Source organism: Scyliorhinus torazame, chromosome 16 (genome assembly GCF_047496885.1).
Source record: "Scyliorhinus torazame isolate Kashiwa2021f chromosome 16, sScyTor2.1, whole genome shotgun sequence".
Lineage (NCBI taxonomy): Eukaryota > Metazoa > Chordata > Chondrichthyes > Carcharhiniformes > Scyliorhinidae > Scyliorhinus > Scyliorhinus torazame.
The window spans coordinates 183,413,248-183,425,474 of NC_092722.1; the positions used below are offsets into that span (position 1 = coordinate 183,413,248).

The 12,227-nt window shown below is 48.0% G+C and overlaps 1 protein-coding gene across 1 annotated transcript in view; it reads right to left on the reverse strand.

The window, feature by feature from the left end:
- Positions 1-1,007: 1,007 nt before the first annotated feature.
- Positions 1,008-12,227, reverse strand: part of LOC140393279 (alpha-centractin-like) — a 70,463-nt gene continuing 59,243 nt past the window's right edge. The window contains 2 exon segments of the mRNA XM_072479576.1: positions 1,008-2,855; positions 10,233-10,273. Coding sequence (XP_072335677.1) covers positions 2,753-2,855; positions 10,233-10,273 — 144 coding nt within the window. The 3' untranslated portion in view covers positions 1,008-2,752.

Genomic DNA, 12,227 nt, shown 5'->3' on the forward strand with positions numbered 1-12,227 from the left:
TGACATTCAATGGCATTAACCCCTCCCATCCTGGGGGTTTCTACTGACCCGAAACTGAACTGAACTGGACCTGCCAAGGCAAAAGTCAGGAGTGTGATGGAATACTCTCCACTTGCTTGGATGAGTGCAGCTCCAACACCACAGAAACTCCACACCATTCAGGACAAAACAGCCCGCTTGATCGGCATCCCCAATTGCCACCACCTGAAAGTTCCCTTCCAAGCCATTTATTTTTTGATTTGTTCATGGGATATGGATGTTGCTCGCTGGGCCAGCATTTATTGCCCACCCTTGAGGGTATTCAAGAGTCAACCACATTGCTGTGGGCCTGGAGTCAGATGTAGGCCATGCCAGGTAAGGGCGGCAGATTTTCTTCCCTAAAGGACATTAGTGACCAGATGGTTTTTACGACAATTGACGATGGTCGTCATTCGACTTTTAATTCCAGATTTTTCCTTTATTGAATTCAAATTCCACCATCTGCCCTGGTGAGATTTGAACCCAGATCCCCAGACCATTACCCTAGGTCTCTGGATTACTAGTCCAGCTATTAATACAACTACACCACTGCCTCCTATAAACCTGACTAATTGCTAGGTTAAAATCCTGGAACTCCGTAACAGCACTGTGGGTGTACATACACCACATGGACTGCGGCAGTTCAAGAAGGTGACTCTCACCATCATCTTAAGGGCGCTAGGATTGGGCAACAAATGCTGGCTGAGTAAGTGACATCCACATCCTTTGAAACAATATGTTCTCCACTAAAATCTAAATTAAAAAATGGAAAGTTGCTAAAAGCAGTCTGTTGTGCTTGTAGAATGGTGGAATTACTCCCCAAATCCAATCTATGCCATATACAGATTATAGAATCACTATTATTCTGCTATAAATTGCATGAATTATAGTTTTATTGGATGTCCATGTGGCTTAATTTGATACCTTTCTGCTTACTCTTTTCAGTAGGAGTCTTGATCTCCCGTTACAATAATGGAAGCAATTGCAAGTGCTTTGAATAGCTTTATTTTAAGGTTTTCAAGTACAGTGGCATCACCTGGCAGCACAGTTTGCAATACTTCTGCATGGTAAAACATTGGATGATAACATAATAAAAGTTACAGTCAGAATGGACCTATTCATACTCTTCACCATCGTACAGGAGACCTAGATCTACAGCAGCCATGACAAGCTAATGCCGGGGGGGTTCAGTCAATTTTGGTGACTTGCCAAGGCATATGTGACAAGGTAAAAATTTCTTAAACGATTTCGTCTACCATTCAAATGAACTCTAAACAATAAAAAGGAGCCTGTCTTACTGTGTTGTCATAGTTATGCTGAGCAGAACACGATCAGTGGTACAACAGCAATTCCCTTCATTACAGCTGCATTAACAACTGCACTTCTTTTAAAAAAAAACAATGACTGGCACTTTTAACATCACTGCTCGACTGTAGTGATACAACCGACACTACAAACAGTTCTAAGGCTTAACGTCAGCTTTTCATTTTAAAATGAACACTTTTTTTTGTTGTTTCTTTCATGCTACACATTATGAGAGTTATTAAGAGGAAGGGTCTCCGCCATAGGTTTGAATTTTGTTCCTGATTCTAATCAACTCAAATTGCAATATCTTTCTCTTTTCTCCCACCACCACCCCATCCCCGCAGTGCCAATGGCTGGGAAATAAATATTTGAAACAACTGCAGCCCGAACCACTGTTTGCATTCCTTTTCTGGAAGCGAGGGTCAGCAAACCAGTGTTGTGCACAATGGGACCATGGGGTGGCGATCTGAATGAATTGAATGACACCTGTTTGCGATTGGCCTTGCATTTACTTCTCGCCTATTATTAACGACACGTTTCTATTTTTAATACGTTTCATTTCTTGCATGCAGCAACCAATATTTAAGCTGGGATTTCGCCAGGATTTCGGACCTGTTTGTAGAGGCTTAGCTTAAAACATTTGAGGGAAGAATGAAGAAAAATAACTTAAAATTATCTTACATGCTGCACAGCTTTACCACAAGTCTTTTTTTTTCTATGATGGGTTTTCCCGTAGGTTCTTTCTCTCCATTAACACCTGACTAAATATCACAAAATGCTTGCAGCCTGCAGGGGTAAGTAGTACCTCTAGTGGGCACACAAGCCAGTATATGTTAGTGTTACTAGACATGGACAAAAAGCATACAGAGCTCTGCTGATATATTTCTTTAAAAAAAATTCGGGAACATCAGGTCGTGCAATTTGTCTACACACAATAGGTTACAAATTCCTTACCAGTCTCAAAAGCAATAGAAACAAAAGCCTGTTAAAAATTATCATTCATACTGCACTTTTAACATCCACTCAATTGCCTCAGGAGCTTTCATTTTCTCTCACTGCTAACTCTGGCTTCTGATCAAAAGTTCAAAGAAATTACAGACAGTGGATGGAGCCAAATACACTTGGCATATTTTAGTGTATGTAGCTGGCTCCTACAACCAATATGTTAACAGCGAATGACAACACAACTGTGAGGGAAGAGTAAAGGGATGTTTGGGCAGGGGAGGGGCGGGGGTGGGGGGTGTTGTTGCAGAAACAATGAAAATGACCAAAACCTCTTATTTTGATCATGTGTCCCAAAACCAGTCTTTGTACCTCCTCTATGCTCTCATATTACACACATTCACCTTCTCACAGGCATACAGCATACCCAGACAAGCAAGGTTTACATCAGAGTGAGTTTGTATATGGACCAACTCCGACCAGTGCTTTAGAATGTCTTCCTGTGGATTGCCCTGGCCCCATCTTCCTCGTACTCTTTCTTGGACACCCACATTTTCTTAAACGTGTCAAGTGATGCCAGAATAGAACCCCTGTGAAAATAATAAGATATTTAAAGAACATAAGACAACAAAGATATCCTTCTCTACTTACTAATTTACCCTTTAGAACAAGCATTGTCAAACTCAGGGGCGCGCCCCGTGGGTGGGTCGCGAGCGGGTGTCGGGAGAGTCGTGGAGCCATCCGTCGCGGCGCTCCCAATCGCGTAAATCTGCGCGCAACAGCCGGTTGTTTTTTTTAATTTTAAATATTTTATTGAAATTTTTTTTCCCTGAGCAACATTTTTCCCGCTTACAAAACAAACGAAACGATAACAATAACAAAACAGAATTTTTTAAACTTTTTAACAATAGTAATAATAATAATAATATACAAGTGACAAAACCTCGTACTCTATTGACCTATACTCAACTAAGCCTCCTCCCCCCCCTCTCCCCCCCCCCCCCCCCCCCCCGGGCTGCTGCTGCTGGTCATCTGTCTTCCCTCTAACGTTCCCCTAGGTAGTCGAGAAATGGCTGCCACTGCTTGGTGAACCCTTGAGCCGATCCTCTCAGGGCAAACTTTATCTGCTCCAGTTTAATAAACCCCGCCATATCGTTTACCCAGGCCTCCAGTCCGGGGGGTTTCGCCTCCTTCCACATGAGTAGGATCCTGCTCCGGGCTACGAGGGACGCAAAGGCCACGACATCGGCCTCTTTCGCCTCCTGCACTCCCGGCTCTCCCGCAACTCCAAATAGAGCTAACCCCCAGCCTGGTTTGACCCGGGCCTTCACCACCTGTGAAATCACTCCCGTCACTCCCTTCCAATACCCTTCCAGTGCCGGGCACGCCCAAAACATATGTGCGTGGTTTGCCGGGCTCCCGCCACACCTCCCACATTTGTCCTCCACTCCAAAGAACCTGCTCAATCTTGCCCCCGTTATGTGTGCTCTATGTAGCACCTTAAATTGAATCAGGCTAAGCCTGGCGCACGAGGAAGAGGAATTTACCCTGCTTAGGGCATCAGCCCACATACCCTCCTCTATCTCCTCCCCTAATTCTTCTTCCCACTTTCTTTTTAGTTCGCCCACCGACTCCTCCCCCTCTTCCCTCATCTCTCGGTAAATCTCTGACACCTTGCCCTCTCCGACCCACACCCCTGAAAGCACCCTGTCCTGTATCCCCTGTGTCGGGAGCCGCGGAAATTCCCTCACCTGTTGTCTAGTAAACGCCCTCACCTGCATATATCTCAAGAAATTCCCCCGGGGTAACTTATACTTTTCCTCCAGTGCTCCCAAGCTCGCAAAAGTCCCATCTATGAATAAATCTCCCACCTTCCTAATTCCCAACTGGTACCAGCTCTGAAATCCTCCATCCATTCTTCCTGGGGCAAACCTATGATTGTTCCTGATAGGGGACCCCACCAGGGCTCCCCGCACCCCTCTCTGTCGCCTCCACTGTCCCCATATGTTCAGTGTTGCCGCCACCACCGGGTTCGTGGTGTACTTTTTCGGTGAGAACAGTAGCGGCGCCGTCACCAGCGCCTCTAGACTCGTCCCTTTACAGGACCTTCTCTCCAGCCTTTTCCACGCCGCTCCCTCACCCTCCATCATCCATCTACGTATCATTGCCACATTGGCGGCCCAATAATAATCTCCCAAGTTCGGTAGTGCCAGTCCTCCTCTGTCCCTACTGCGCTGAAGGAACCCCCTCCTTACTCTCGGAACTTTCCCTGCCCACACAAAGCTCGTAATGCTCCTATCTATTTTATTAAAAAAGGTCCTGGTGATTAAAATAGGGAGACATTGAAATACAAATAAGAACCTCGGGAGGACCATCATCTTAATTGCTTGCACCCTGCCCGCCAGCGATAAAGGCTGCATGTCCCACCTCTTAAAGTCCTCCTCCATTTGTTCTACCAGCCGTGTCAGATTAAGTCTGTGCAAGGTTCCCCAGCTCCTAGCGATCTGAATCCCCAAGTATCGGAAGTTTCTTTCCACTTTCCTTAGCGGTAAGCCTTCTATCTCTCTACTCTGGTCCCCTGGATGTATCACATATAATTCACTCTTCCCCATGTTTAACCTATACCCCGAAAATTCCCCGAACCTCCTCAAGATTCGCATAACCTCTATCATCCCCCCCGCTGGGTCCGACACGTATAGCAATAGGTCATCCGCGTATAACGAGACTCGGTGTTCTTCTCCCCCTCTAGTCACCCCTTTCCATTTCCTGGAGTCTCTCAACGCCATGGCCAGAGGTTCAATTGCCAACGCAAACAACAATGGAGACAGCGGGCATCCCTGTCTTGTTCCCCTATATAATCGGAAATACTCCGATCTATGTCGACCTGTAACTACGCTTGCCGTTGGTGCCCCATAAAGTAGTCTAACCCAGCGAATAAACCCGTTCACAAACCCAAACCTCCTTAACACTTCCCATAAATACTCCCACTCCACCCTATCAAATGCCTTCTCTGCGTCCATTGCCGCCACTATCTCTGCCTCCCCCTCCACTGAGGGCATCATTATCACCCCTAATAGCCGTCGCACGTTAACATTCAATTGTCTCCCTTTTACGAACCCTGTCTGGTCTTCGTGCACCACCCCTGGGACACATCTATCCTCGATGCCAGCACCTTTGCTAGCAGTTTGGCGTCCACGTTCAATAGTGAAATAGGTCTATAAGACCCACACTGCAACGGATCTTTGTCCCTCTTCAAAATTAGCGATATCGTCGCCTCCGACATTGTCGGGGGTAGTGTCCCCCCTTCCCTGGCCTCATTGAACGTCCTCGCCAACAACGGGGCCAACAAGTCCACTTATTTTCTGTAGAATTCCACCGGGAACCCGTCCGGCCCCGGGGCCTTCCCTGCTTGCATGCTTCCCAGTCCCTTAATAACCTCGTCCACCTCAATCGGCGCCCCCAGGCCTGCCACCGCCTGCTCCTCCACTTTCGGGAACCTCAATTGGTCCAGGAACTGCCGCATCCCCTCCTCTCCCTCTGGGGGCTGAGACCTATACAGTTCTTCATAAAAGGTCTTAAACACCTCATTTATCTTTCCTGCCCTTCACACAGTGTCTCCCCTTTCATCCCTAATTCCTCCTATCTCCCTCGCTGCTGCCCTCTTTCGCAGTTGGTGCGCCAACAGGCGGCTAGCCTTTTCCCCATATTCATACCTCCTCCCCTGTGCCTTCCTCCACAGTACCTCCGCCTTTCTGGTGGTCAGAAGGTCAAACTCGGTCTGGAGTCGTCTCCTCTCCCTGTACAGCTCCTCCTCCGGGGTCTCTGCAAATTCCCTGTCCACCCTTAAAATCTCCCCCAGTAATCTATCCCTTTCCTTGGCCTCTGGTTTCCTTTTGTGGGCCCCAATAGAAATCAGCTCTCCTCTGACCACCGCTTTTAGTGCTTCCCAGACCACTCCCACAGGGACCTCGCCGTCGTCATTGACCTCCAGGTATCTCTCGATACACCCCCTCACTCTTGCACACACTCCCTCATCCGCCATCAGTCCCACATCTAATCGCCAGAGTGTTCTCTGCTCCCTGTCCTCTCCTACTTCCAGGTCCACCCAATGTGGGGCATGATCCGAAACCGCTATGGCTGAGTATTCAGCTTCTTCCACCCTAGAGATCAACGACCTTCCAAAAACAAAAAAATCTATCCGGGAGTACACTTTATGGACGTGGGAGAAGAAGGAATACTCCCTAGTCCTGGGTCTAAGAAATCGCCATGGATCCACTCCCCCCATTTGGTCCATAAACCCCTTAAGTACCTTGGCCACTGTCGGCCTTCTTCCAGTCCTTGAGCTGGATCTATCTAGCCCCGGGTCCAGCACCGTATTGAAGTCCCCTCCTAAAATCAAATTTCCTGCCTCCAGGTCCGGAATACGCCCCAGCATCCGTCTCATGAACCCCGCATCGTCCCAATTTGGGGCATACACATTAGCCAACACGACCTCCATTCCCTCCAGCCTACCACTCACCATTACATATCTACCTCCACTATCTGCTGCGATGGTCTTTGCTTCAAATGCTACCTGTTTCCCCACCAAAATGGCCACCCCTCTGTTCTTTGCGTCCAGTCCTGAGTGGAACACCTGTCCCACCCATCCTTTCCTTAGCCTAACTTGGTCCGCCACCTTTAGGTGCGTCTCTTGGAGCATAACCACGTCTGCCCTTAGTCCTTTCAAATGCGCGAGCGCTCGGGCCCTTTTTATCGGTCCATTCAGGCCTCTCACGTTCCACGTGATCAGCCTCACTGGGGGGCTACCTGCCCCCCTCCCTTGTCGACTAGCCATTACCTTCTCTAGGCCAGTCCCATATCCCGCCTCCGCGCTCCCGCTCGCTCCCCCAGCGTCGCATTCCGCCCCCGACCACCCTCTCTTTAGCCATTTCCTTTTGGATTTCCGCAGCAGCAACCCAGTTGTCCCCTCCCCCCCCCCCCCCCCCCCGCTAGATCCCTATCTAGCTTGATTGCTCCCCCCATATCACTTCCGTAAGTCAGCTGACTTCAACTGACCCCGGCTACACCTGCTCGCTCCTCGACCCCCCCGGTGTGAGGGAACTCCCATCCGCCTTGCGCCTGTTTTCCCGCCTTATTCTTTCTGGCGCGGGAACATCCCTTTACCTGACCCGCCTCTTATGGCGCAGCTCCCTTTCTCCTCCCCCTCTCCTTCCCCATTCTCCGACTATGTCCCGCCTCTCCCCCCTCACCAGGGCCCACATTTCCCCAGTATCCCCCCCCCTTCCCTGTTTACTTCTCGATTAACTTTCACCATCCCATTAACAAAAACAATAATAACAACAATAACAGTTCCCTGCAGCATCAGTCCCTCAGTTCCGGTCCAGTTTCTCTTCATTGATGAAGGACCATGCTTCCTCCGCCGTCTCGAAATAATAGTGTCTCTCCTGATGCGTGACCCATAGTCTTGCCGGCTGCAGCATCCCAAACTTCACCTTCTTTTTGTGCAAAACCTCTTTGGCTCGGTTGAAGCTCGCCCTCCTTCTCGCCACCTCCGCACTCCAATCCTGGTAGATCCTTACCACAGCATTCTCCCATCTGCTACTCCGCACCTTTTTAGCCCATCTTAGGACCTCTTCTCTGCCCTTAAGGCGGTAGAATCGCACAATTATCGCCCTCGGTGGTTCTCCCGCTTTTGGTCTTCTCGCCGGGATCCGATTTGCCCACTCCACCTCCATGGGGCCCGCAGGGGCCTCAGCACCCATCAGTGAGCTCAGCAACTTACTTGCGTACGCTCCACAGTCCACTCCTTCCACACCCTCCGGGAGACCTAGTATCCTAAAGTTCTTCCTTCGCGCTCCATTTTCAAGGGCCTCAATCCTGTCAGCACACTTTTTATGAAGTGCCTCGTTCGTCTGAGTCTTGACCGCCAGGCCCAGGACCTCGTCCTCAATACCTGACACCTTCTGCTCCACCACGCGAAGTTCCGTCTCCTGGGTCTTTAAAGTCTCCTTAAGCCCCTCAATTGCCTGTAACAACGGGGTCATTGCCTCCTTCTTCAGCAGATCCACGCACCGTCTCACCACCTCGTCCTGCTCAGGCCCCCATGTCACCTGCGATCCCTCCGCCGCCATTTTGTTCTCCACTCCCTCTGACCTTCTGATTGCAGATTCTTCGGGCTGCAGCCGCCGCCGCCGGTTTTTCCCTCCGTCGTTCGGGGGGGGGGACTCCCTTCCCTCGCGCCTCGCACCGGGTTTTTCGGCCGGCAAAGTCCCCGTTGGGGCTCTCAAAAGAGCCCGAAGCTCAGTCGGAGCTGGAGCCGCCGAAACGTGCGGCTAGCTCATCCCTGCCGCAACCGGAAGCGCCAACAGCCGGTTGTTAATAACGCCGGCTGCAAGCCGGAAATTTTACCGGAAAAAAGTGCAGAACTTTGGACAGATGGAGACTCCATACTTTCCGACACTGGAAAGCTTCACCTTCATCCAACAGGTTCCATTGGAGGAGCGTGTACGAGGGCCAAAGGGACCCAAAACCATTTCCTCCATTTTTGTCAGCAGCAAACAAGGCAAGAGAAAATGGTGGGTCGCTCAGGTTGGCCGGCGTGGGTCGCGAAGGTCGGCCGGGTTGGGTCGTAAAGGTCGGCCGGGTTGGTAAAAATGGATCTCCGGGAAAAAAGTTTGAAGAACACTGTTCCAGCAGCAGCTTGATTTTAAAACTCTCATCCTTGCTTTAAAGTATCGAGGTACTGGTCACGCTCGACTAGCTGCGATGGGTGGGCCACATTATCCGCATGACCCACACAAGAATCCCAAAACAAGTGCTCTGCTCCGAGCTTCACAATGGCAAGCGATCACTAGGAGGGCAGAGGAAACGCTACAAGGGCACTCTGAAAGCTTCCCTAAATAAATGCAACATCCACATCAACGCATGGGAATCGTCTGCCTTAGAACGCATAAACTGGAGAAGCATCCACGAAGGCGCCAATCACCTCGAGCATCACAGGGTGGAGCACGTGGAGGCCAAGCGTAAACAGCGGAAGAAGGGTGCATAATCCGGAGCATCCCACCTCATCAAACACCAAACCTGTGGCAGAGTGAGCGGATCCAGGATTGGAATATTCACCCACCGCCCCGGGGTGGAAGCAAGTCATCCTCGACCCTGAGGAACTGCCCAAGAAGACGATGGGGGAGCAGATAAACTGGTTCCAGCAGGTAAGCAAAAAGGCACTTGAACTATCCTTGCCTACCGGATCCTGCAGTCCCCACCTCCCTTCAGTTGCCAGGTTTCCCCAAGCTCCTGGAAACCCAGTCAGCCAGGGTAAAATTGAAAACAAGGATTAAATTTGAGGCACGTGTCCTCATTATAATACCTAAATGACCTTCCGTCTCCTGGGAGTGAACTGGTTGCAAGTTTCCTGTTCTGCCTCTGTTAAAATTAGAAGTAGGATTGAGATTTTGAACATTTCTACATCCAACCTGATCCAAACCCACCTGTTCTGGGTTAAAATTATCCCCAATGTCTCTTCAAAAGCAGAGCCAGAGCAGTGGATGTTATACAGCTCAGTGTTTCCATAGCAATCAAACACCCCACTGATTTTTATATGAATAGCATTATAAAGTACTAGATGACAAGATGAGTTATGTTTTTAGAGGTTTGTTCTGTGATGTGTAGCAAGCAAACCAGAGCAGGAAGACATGTTTGCAGAAGAAGGCTATTACGAAGAAAGAAAATGGTTATTAGATGGGTTGAAGAATCGGCAGACTTCTCTCCCATTAATCAACCATCAACTGCAACAACCATGGTAAGTACCAGAATGTTATAAAAGATGGAACTAACAGACTTCCTTTCAGAAGGCAACATAGTGAACTCCTACCAACATTCACTATTTTGTCAAAGAAAACAGTGCCCTGACCAGGCAGGAACATGACCAAACTGTATTTTCCTGTGTTATCTCTCATATGAACACTTACCCTATCCATGTGGAGTATAGCCTTTCCTGAGGAGCAGAGATCTATAATGAAACAGGTACACAAAGGATAAACTATCACATTCTAGCTCAGACGTTTACATTTTATCTACAAGGTCTAGCTTTTCAGAAAATGTAATTTAAAATGTAAACTGCAACACATCTTTTAGGGGCTCAAACATGCCTGTTCTCAATAATTTTCTAGAAACTATTCCAAAATACAAGTTTTAACGTGGACTAGGGAAACTGCATCGGCACGTATGATTCTAGAGTCCTCTCTGCATTAGATTTTACAATACCCTGGAAATTAAATGTTTAAAACTTTTATCTAAAAGAAAACTATACTCCTAATTTGTTGATATGTACAACAGTGACAGTTCTATCTTTGTTCTGAATCTAAAATGAGAAAACCTTGGTGTGTGGTTGAGTCCAAATAGTGTTTGCATGAGATGGGCATATTATAATGGAGTGCTTATTTTACTGAATTAATAAACCAGAGACTGCAGGGTCAAAACCCGCCTTCGGGGTTAAAGATTCAAACAGATTAGCCAAGGTCCAATCGAATGATGGGACAGACTTGAGAAGCTGAATTAGCCAAGTACCTTAACTGACTGTAAACATTTCTGTAGGTATATAATAATCTTTATTATTGGTCACAAGTAGGCTTACATTAACACTGCAATGAAGTTACCATGGGGCGGCCGGTAGCACAGTGGTTAGCACCGTTGCTTCACAGCGCCAGGGTCGCAGGTTCGATTCCCGGCTTGGGTCACTGTCTGTGCGGAATCTGCCCATTCTCCTCATGTCTGCGTGGGTTTCCTCCGGGTGCTCCGGTTTCCTCCCACAAGTCCCAAAAGTTGTGCTTGCTAGGTGAATTGGACATTCTGAATTCTTCCTCAGTGTACCCGAACAGGCGCCGGAGTGTGGCGACTTGGGGATTTTCACAGTAACTTCATTGCAGTGTTAATGTGACAATAATAAAGATTATGTGAAGAGAAAAAGATGATGAAGACAAATGTAAGTCCCTTACAGTCAGAAACAGAGGAATTTATAATGGGGACAAAGTTGGCTGCGCAACTAAATATGGTTCTGTCTTCACAAATGAGGACACAAATGAGAACCAGAAATGTTGGGGAATGCAGGTTAGGGAGAGGGAGAAACTGAAGGTGATCAATATCAGTAGAGAAATGGTGTTGGGGAAATTGATGGGATTGAAGGCTGATAGATTCCCAGGGCCTGATAATCTTCATCCCAGAGTACTTAAAGGAAGTGGCTCTAGAAATAGTGGATGCATTTCCAAGATTCTATAGACTCTGAAACTGTTCCTACAGATTGGAGGGTAGCTAATGTAACTCCACTATTTAAAAGGTAGAGAGAAAACAAGGAATTATAGACCAGTCAGCCTGACGTTGGTAGTGGGAAAAATTCTAGAATACATGATCAAAGATTTTACAGCAGAGCACTTAGAAAACAGTGGCAGAGGGGCAGCACAGTGGCATTAGCCCTGCTGCCTCACGGCGCCGAGGTCCCAGATTCGATCCCGGCTCTGGGTCACTGTCCGTGTGGAGTTTGCACATTCTCCCCGTGTTTGCGTGGCTTTCGCCCCCACAACCCAAAGATGTGCAGGCTAGGTGGATTGGCCACGCTAAATTGCCCCTTAATTGGAAAAAATTAATTGGGTACTCTATAAATTTAAAAAAAAAACAGTGGCAGGATCGGACAGAGTCAGCATGGATTTATGAAAGGGACATCATGCTTGACAAATCTACTAGAATTCTTCGAGGATATAACTAGTAGAGTTGATGAGGGGGAGCCAGTGGATGTGGTTTATTAGGACTTTCAGAAGGCTTTTAACAGAGTCCTACATAAGAGATTAGTGTGTAAAATTAAAGTGCATGGGATTAGGGGTAGTGTATTAAGATGGATAGAAAACTGGTTGGCAGACAGGAAACAAAGAGTAGGAATTAATGGGTCTTTTTCCAAATGGTAGGCAGTGACT